Genomic DNA, 9,186 nt, shown 5'->3' with positions numbered 1-9,186 from the left:
AGATAAAAATGCCTCGTACTTAAGTTAAAAAAAAAAAAAAGGTAACAAAATATTTCTAGTCCCGGCAACTGCATTTTCCCCTTTACATAAATAGGGAACCCTCAGGAGCAGACAACGATGCTAGAGATGGCTGAAAGCAAAGTCAACAGTGGTGAGGTGGGGGAGCAAGGCAGTGCTGCAGGTAGGCTGAAGGTGAGCACAGCTCCGTGGCAATGCGGCCAGGTAGGGCCCTTCTTGGTGGCAGGCAGCACACCACAGTCCTGCGGGCTGAGGCAGAGGGGACTCCTTGGGACTGGGACTCCTTCTGCACAGCTGCTGGACTGAGCTGAGCGCTCTGCCTTTCTAAAGGGAGTGACCAATGCGTCCTCACCTGCCGAATTTATCTCGAGGTTATTTTTAACCAGATAACCTTTGCCCCTTCATAAACTCCATGGCACACTGGCACTTACAGATAAACTTTCTCCTCGTTCTGCCGGTGTCCACCACTGGTTGAGGGTCTGTGGGATAGTTAAAAAAAAAGACGCAGCTCATTTCCAGTGGAGGTTTGCTATTGCCTGCTGCCATCCACTGGACCTTGAGATGCTACTAGCCATCAATGCAAAGGTGCTTAGCTGGCTTCTGCCCTAATCAGCTCTAACAGATCTGGAGCAAATGCCTCTTTTGGAGTTAAAGAGCAAAACAGATTGGTCTCCTTTTCATTTTGAGGCACTAAACTTTTACACCTTTTGGTGCCTCAAGGCTGAATACCCCAGACTTTTCCAGTGACTCTCAAATTTCTCTTTGAAATGCAGCAACCGCATCAGTCAGAGCATGCTTGCACTTAGCTACAGACATAACCAGTCTTTGCCTCTATCTCATATGCATGAATACCTATAAGGCTACAATAAATCACCACCATACTGTGAAAGTCTGTCTTGTATGACACCAGTTGCAAACCCACTGAAGCTCTTGGAAGGACTTACAGGTATAAGATACAATTTAGCATGAATAAATGTGGGAGAAGAAGGGCTTCATATACTTTACCCTTTCTGTACCAAAGGGGGAAGTGAATGCTTTCATACTCTTTGTGCAAAACAGAGTTTATCTGGACTGGGATATGTAGGACAGAGTTTGTTATGTTTCAGAAAAGGATTAGATGATCATCTGTAAATAATTCTTTTAAGTGAGATCTTAAAACGTGCATCCACATCAGTGATGAAGTTGAAATTAGGGTCATTCATTGAAAATAAGGGGGAAAAGTGTGTTAGAGCCTTGTACTTGCTGCTTCTGTTGTAGCCCTACACAAAAAAGCCACCTAGATTTGCAGTCCCTGCTGTTAGGCTGTGACCTAGGTAGTCATTGGTATTTGTCTCCTGGAATGCCTATATCAGTGTTTTCAAAGATGCATGCTCTTTCATATGACCTGCCAATCAAGTTGGAGCAACGTCATGCGCTCTGGTCTAGCTGTATCCTCAAGGGCACCAAGGAAAGGAAGGCCAAACAGAGTTGTGGCTGGAACTATTACTTATTTATCTACCGTATTGACATGACCTGTGCTTCAGAAATAGCAGCCTTGGGTGCTGGGGAAAAGGATGCCATGGTCACCTCCTGCTGGGAAATCGGGGATACAAGATGTCAAAGGAGGCCCAAATCAGAGAGCATCCCATCGAGATAACGGGGGTGGGGGCAGGCAGGGAGCTGGCAATGACTGGGAGGAACATAACGGGTGGGTAGGCAAGGAGGCAGGAACCAGCATAACCACAATAACTTGCTGGAGGTCTGTGTCAGCCTCCCTCGCAGCATCTCTGAGATATGCACTTACTGTATGGTGTAGGGGAAATGACACACAGCGCATGAGCCATAGGCACAAGCCCCCAGTATCCTGCAGTGCCTCTGAGCCCCACTCAGCACTAGACAGTGCTGACACTGAATGTTTACCGGTAGGTTTTTCACATTTTTATTAGTACAACAGTAATGATGTGTGCCTGTGAAGGGTGGAAGAAGCAAATAGAAAGTGTTGCTTCCCTTATGTCATTGTGAATGGAGCTAAGCAAGGACAGGGTTACAGCTCTGAGAGGGTTGATCTTGATCCTTGTGACTCCATTCCCCCCCCCCCCCATCTGAAATACGCACCCATGCCCAAGTAAGGAAAAACTCTGATGGAAATGGAATTAGAAAAGAAAACTACTGGGATTCTCCAAGGAAAAGCAGGCAGGTTTCCTAAAAGGGACACTGTAAGAACTTGGCTTGCTTAGCACAGCAAAGCAAAGCCTGCCAGCAGCAGCATTTGTTAGCTGTAAATTCAACAGGAGCACTCACACAGGAGGGCAGGTATTCAGGCAAAAGTACAGTGCTGGTGCAGGACAAATATGTATAATAAGGCCTATGGAAAATGTCCAACTTGGAGATTAGAAGATGGTTTCTAGACTAGAGGACTAGAGGGATGGGCTTCAGGGATAGTCTCCCTAAAAGGGTGATGAGAGCAAACAGAATCTATGTGCTTGTAAGACGCAGTGGACATGTTTCTGAAAAAAAACCTGGACAATGTAGCCTTTGATAAAGCGCTTCAAAAATACTGTCCCATGAAATATGAGGAATCTGGAGCTGAGTCGACGTGGACTCTGTGGGAGGCCTCCAATCCAGCTAGCAGCTTTAGCACAGCAGCCCAATTTGAACATTTACAACAGGCCTGAAGATCAAGGGGCAGCAAGAAGGAAGGACGTGAGGCAACCAAGCATATAACATAAAACGTGTCTTCAGATAACCTATGAAATAGTATAAGATATATGGACTGTGGTGCTAAGCAGAGTTATATAAATGATTATACAAAGAGCCTGTGGCAATAGCCTGTAGAGAAGGGCTCTAAAGGGAATAAGCAGACACAAAACAAGTCCAGGAATTGAATAGTGAAGATATTTCATTCTGCCGAGATTTCTTTAAACTGATTAAAAAAAAAAAGAAGCAATCCCATACAAAAAAAAAAAAAGCAATTAATCCTCCACGCCTGTCCCAAAACACTCACTATTAAGTTGATAAAACCGTTACAGCTGCTGAAAAGTTAAAGAAGCCACCAGCTGAGCTAGCAGGAATAACCCATGCCAAGTCATGCGCCCGTGCCTATATGTTCTCTGCCAGGGCTCCAGAGGACTTTCCTTTCCCTTTCAGCATAGGACCCAGCGTGGGCTATGGGTCTCATTGCAGCCATACCTGCACATATAATTTGCAACCAGTCCTCACATGATCTGATTTTTTTTTTTCTTTCTGGCATCAAAAAGGTAATTGTTCATCATTGTTGCACTATTGTCACCCAGGTGATCTCAGTTTGGGCTGTCCAGGTGAACATCCCATGGGCTGAGTAGTAGCCTCCTCTCCTCCATCAGAGTTAGAAGTCTGATGGTTCACATCATGTTATCTCCCTCACCCTGTTTTTTTAATGATGTGGATGAAATAAATTAAATGTGAGATGAAAGCACATTCACTGGATCCAAAAGACGGAAGCGAAGCTCTGCATCTGCTGTGCCTAGAGTAGGTTGTCTAACATTATATGCTGAATTTAATCCTGAAGATTGGCTTATAGCTACATGTGACTTGACTTTAGCCAGCGTGCTGAGCACTCACGGAGCCCTTGGCTGCAGTGAGGGCTGCCAGTGTTCACACTATTTGAAAGAAAACTGGGAGAATTGTCTCAGACAGAAGAAACTGCACTCTTGTGCTCAGAAAGCAAGCTTTGCTGGGGGGGGGAGGGAGGGGCTTACTTTCCCCAAAGCTTTTTTTTTTTTTTTTTCTAATAGCTATCAATGTGAAGCTAGTATTGAGGAATTAAGAAAAGCCCAATATAGTGCAAGAACCCACTTTTCGGCTGCTTATGTTTTTTAGTAAATTTTAAACTTCTTAGTAATTTTTTAATTTAATTTAAGCTGCAACCTCAATGTCCCTGTTCCTGCCAAAACCACTCACAGCCTCACATTAGGAATGGCATTTAAAGTTGTCTGGTTGTTCCCAGGGTCTTCTGAGTGACAGCCACTCATCACTTCCAGTTGGGTGCTATTGTGTCAACCTTCCTCATCCCAGAGGTAAAACGCCTTACGTTCTTCTTCTGCCAGGGGTACAAAATGAAATGAAACACCTAGAACCAATTTAGTAGCTGACAGATGTGTCATTTACGAAGGGTAACAGAGTGGAAATGCTTTATAGGAGCCTCCTTCATGGTCAAGTCAATGATGTTGCTACAGCTCAAAATGCTTTGATGCCATTCTCGGAGCTGGCCTTGAGCAAGTCACTTATTAAGCCCTGGCTCTGAGTCCCCGGAGGCAATGGAAGTGTTACCACTGACTTAAACAACAGTGAGATGAAGACTTAAATCTCCCTGGGCCTCTGGTACAGAAACTAATACACCTTTGTCTTGCACTCATGATCATTGTCTGTTTAGACAGTAAGCTCTTTATAGCTAGGCACCTAAGACTAGGTATGTTCTTGAAAGTCACAAGAAAAAATATGTGGGCTCTTTGGGCCATCAATATAACAGCATGATGGAAATAATAAGAATAATAATGATAACAGGACGAGCTTTGACTATAATGAGTGGGGATCCATTGAAATCCAATAGTGACAGAATAAGAGGAGTTTCAATGCCTCAGAATTCACTGCACTTCAGTGTGTAATGCCATGAATTTCTGCTTCTCCTTACTTTCAGAAAGACAGTTCAGTGGCCTTCTCATCTACTAGCCAGCAGAAGCAGAAAAATAAACACGCAACTAGGAGCTGTATTCACAGACAGGAAGTAACTTTAATTAAATATTGTGAAAGTTGAAAAGTTTTTACAGCTTGAATTTCTGCAAAAAAATTATAACAATCTCTACAGTAGTTAGTTTCTCTAACAATAGAACTGTACAGTGTGTGTGTCAATATTCAAAAAGATTTAGATAAGAAGGTGAAAGGTTAGTAGTTTCAGAGATGACTTCATTTTAGCTGCATCCTAGTACAACTGTGAGGAAATAGGCATACTTTATGCAATCCAGTCATTGTGAAGCTTCACCTTTTTTAAATTGAAATCCGAAAGTTTCCACTTAAAGCCATATTCTGTAAACAGCTGCATCTTTTACTTTGTAAAAGATAAGGGTGGTGCAGGGGGATTTTTATAAATTCCCATTCTTCGGATCATTATAAATAGCTGCAACAAAAAACAAAATTATGCACATCGTCGAAGGACCTTTGGACACTGGTGTAAAAGACTACAAACATAGATGGCTAACACTTGTGTCAAAATCACTATGACTTTGAGTGGAGCTCTACAAGAGTAATTGATGGTGTCACTGGACAAAATATGGCTTTAAATTTGATTACATTGTCGTGCTGTTGCTTACTATGTGAATTAGAATAATCGTTTGCAATACAGAGAAGCAATAAACTGATGTCTCTCACATTTTTCCAGTTTTGTTCTCCTTTTATTTTCTCACCATGAAAAAAAAAAATCCTGTTTTCTTCCCTTCCCCCAAAAGATCACACTGTGACATTCTAGTGAAAACCATTGCAAAATCCATACAGGAAGCATGCACAGTTGCAGCATCGTTGTAAATGATTTCTTGCTCGACTAGAAAAAAGTTATATTGTTTTAAGGTAACAAAACAGTTCTTTTGTGCTTTTCAATTCCTTTTTTTTTTTTTCTTAGAATGTTAGTGATGATTGACAGTTCTGGTGCACAGTACAATGTACAAGTGAAATGAATATGATTTGCATTGTTAAGGCATCCAATCTGCTGGTTTATATTTATGTGAAAGACAGAGAAATATACAAGCAGACTTAAGAAAGAAAGTATTTTCATTGAGTTCTATGAAGTTTCTCCCCATATTTAATGCACAAAAATGCGTCACTCCAAAGAGGAGAAATCCCATGCATATTAATAGAGTAAAACAGCATTAGTTTTTGTTAAGCCTCAAAAGCAAAGGATACATTTTCTTTAAAATCTACATAACTAAATGCTACAAGAATAATATGCTACTTTTTGCCATATATTGGAAAAAACTTCTTAACTTACAAATAATACAAAAATAGACAATGGCTTTTGGGTGGAAATTAAAAAAATGGAAGCATGGTTTTAAACAATACTAAAAAAAAAAAACTATAAATGAAATGTTTTAAAATCACATTTAAACAGCTAATACAACGGTGAATGACCAAACAAATCAGCACTTTTTCACATAGCAAACATACACAATAAAATAAATTGGGGTAGGGGAAAAAAAGCAATGTACAAATTCCAAAGATAAATACATTATTTATATGGATATTTTACAAAATCCCCTTTAAAACAAACAAACAAAAAAACAGGAACAAAAAGCTTTTTTTTTCTTTAATTAATTTTGCAAGTATGTGCAAGCTAAAGGTAGTGAGCTCTTTTTTGCAAAATATGCAGTAAAATTCTTTTTTGTGATATTGAAAAACTGTCTTAAGACATTAAAATGTATAAATAGAACAACAACTTTGGCAAAAAATCACAAAAAAATCTACAGTATTTATAACTACATACAAAACACAACAGCAAAGAAAAAATATCAGGTAATGCATCTTCGGAGCTTTGCTGCCTCTTTGACTAATAGTTTTTAAGAACACTTCCCAGATAATGATAGCAAAAGTCTTGAAAAACAGAAGCTATGGTTTTGATTTGAAACCTTCCTAACAGTCCATCCCCCCCACCGCCCCCCCGCCCCACAAACTCGTGTTTCCATTTACTATTCAAAAGCAGTTACCTGTTGCTTAATATATTATGATACACACTGAGAGGGTCGACTGATACGGCAGGAATCCTAGCGGGAGGCCGAGAGAAGCGCGCGGGCTTCGAGCCGGCTCCTGCGCGCGCCGGGGCCGCTCCCCTGCTGCCCCGAAACCCGCCGGCCCCCGGCTGCTGCCGCCCAAGGTGCGACGGGCTGCGGGCCGGCGCTTTCGACGGCGCTGCAAAATCCGAAGGGCGTTGCACGCCCAGCTCGGGTGACACGGGACGTCAGCAAGGCCACGCACTGGGAGGGAGTCACCTCCCTCCGCGGGTTTCGCGTTGCCTCTAGAGGCACTGGATCTGCAGCTCAAGAGGAAACGGGCTTGTTGGTTGCATCCTTACCTCCACTTTCACCAGCTTTTCTTGTTGCGTTATTTACACGGTTATTTAGCCTGATGTTAGAGGTTACAAACACCCCCTCCCCCATCCCACCCTCACCATCCAAAAACATCACCTTTCTAGGGAGTAACACCTATTGAATGAGAACATTAAAAATGCATCGGTGTCAGCAAATCACCACTGGATAAGCAACCTGTATAAGCCGACCCTTAATTAAATGGCCATAATTCTTCTACGAAAAACTAACTGGCACTTCTATTCTGTCCCGTACAGCCTTCTTTGTAAATGACACCACTTCATTTTCCTTTACACAGCTTTAAGAAAAAATTATAAATTAAAAATGTGGAGTTCCATCTCTAGTGTCCCTCGCATAGTTGTATGACTTATAAAAGACAAATGGTGTTGAGTTAAATCAAGCCTTAAAAGAACATGAAAAACAAAAGAAAAAAACAACCCAAAAAAAGCAATTTCCCACCCCCGCAAAAAAGTGGATTTTTTTTTTTTTTTTATCAACATACAATAAATATATCTCCCACGTATTTGGGATGGACAACTTGAATCAACACCTTGCAATTGCAGATTGTTAATTTCAGTATTTGCAAGGATGGTGATTTTTGTTTTGTTTAAAAATCCGCAGTTATTGTAAGATTCTTCTTTATTTCTTTTTTTTTTTTTTTTTTTTAAAAAGGCCTGAGTTAAAAGTTCCACTCTGGGACTTGTATCAGATTCTCTCTGAAGCAGAATTCAACCTCTTCATTAATAAAATTCTTCAAGGCAATTCTTTCACATGGGGGGAACAATCATGCCAGATATAGCTGTTACAAGGAGAGCAGAAGGAGAGAGAGGGAAAAAAAAGCAAGTTACTTGGGTGCATTATAAAGCAACTCTAAAAATCCTCAGAGCTTTTAAACATTTACTAGCAAAGTACTCAGCTGTACTGTGAATTAAATTTATATTTAAGTATCATCCCGTAGACACAACTGTGTATGCATTAGTCACAAGAAACCTGATTCTGATCTGAAAGTGGTTTAATTGTGAGTGACTCTGCTGAAATTAGTGATTTTCTTCCACAATAAATACACTTCACCTGATAGCAGAATCTGTTCCTAAGTTAATTTTCCGGTTTTAGATGCAAAGTCTGGCTATTGCTGAAAATGATCAGGAGACTTCAACTTGAATCAGACATTGTCATACGTGCTATTACTTTTTTAAAAGAAAAGCAGATAGTTGCTCCACATATGAGCAAACGCCTAGAGACCCATAAGCCACCAGTGTTACAGATATCATGATGTGTTTGTCACATAATACTCACTGACAGTGGCTCATTTTCTTAGCCCAATTTTCTCTTACAAGTTGAGTATTCAATCTTGGAAATTTGTGCATGCGTTTCAGGGGACCCAAAAAAGGACTTGAGAAACCCTCAAGTCCAAGCTCCAAGTTGCAGTGAAAATCTGTTCTTAACTGAGGGTTTAAGCTAACCAGCATCTCATGGTTTTATCACGCTTGTAAAAGACTTCACCCTCTGCATTAACTGAGTAGTACATTAATGTTGATTTAGAACGTCCTCTGTGTTGGTTAAGTTGAATCATCAGTATTTCTTTATTATACTTCCTAACTTCATTTTCTGTGGAATCACCATCTCTCTTAAAGAAGAGAGACATTTATTAAAAGTCAACAGGTACACCTAGCTTGACCTCCAGCTTGGTCTCCCTCTGTTTACCAGGGTCTCTCTGCAGATCAGACATATCAAGTGACCAAATGATAGACTGTGAGCAAGCACATCACTACAGGAGGTAGTCATGTAAGTTTATGATGAAAGCTGTAACAACAATGCATCTTTAAAACACCAGTTGTATGGTTATTTGCAAAAAAGGTAGAAAACATTCGCCTTCAGGTTGGCGGCACTTCATGGGCACATTATTTAAATGCTAGAACTGCCTGCCATCTCAGACATCTGGACATGTAATTTCTTAAGGAAGAACTCAACCCTGTGACTGGTGCTGATTCATTGTGCTTTAATTACAGCTGCAATTATTTGATAAGAACAGAGCCAAAGTAAAAGACTCACAGATTTGGGGTTGGAGGGGGAGAGGAAGGAA

The 9,186-nt window shown here is 40.8% G+C and overlaps 1 protein-coding gene across 8 annotated transcripts in view; it reads right to left on the bottom strand.

Moving 5' to 3' along the window:
- Positions 1–4,741: 4,741 nt before the first annotated feature.
- Positions 4,742–9,186, bottom strand: part of EBF1 (EBF transcription factor 1) — a 280,677-nt gene continuing 276,232 nt past the window's right edge. For all 8 annotated transcript variants that reach the window (XM_068959326.1, XM_068959330.1, XM_068959327.1 and 5 more), the window contains one exon: positions 4,742–7,902. Coding sequence is in view for 4 of the 8 variants with exons in the window: in XM_068959330.1 (XP_068815431.1) it covers positions 7,871–7,902 (32 nt within the window). In the remaining 4 variants the exon portion in view is untranslated. The remainder of the gene's footprint in view (positions 7,903–9,186) is intronic.

The sequence above is a fragment of the Struthio camelus genome, chromosome 13, assembly GCF_040807025.1.
Source record: "Struthio camelus isolate bStrCam1 chromosome 13, bStrCam1.hap1, whole genome shotgun sequence".
Taxonomy (NCBI): domain Eukaryota; kingdom Metazoa; phylum Chordata; class Aves; order Struthioniformes; family Struthionidae; genus Struthio; species Struthio camelus.
Note: the sequence above shows the minus strand (reverse complement) of the source record. Positions and strands in the feature narration are given on the sequence as shown.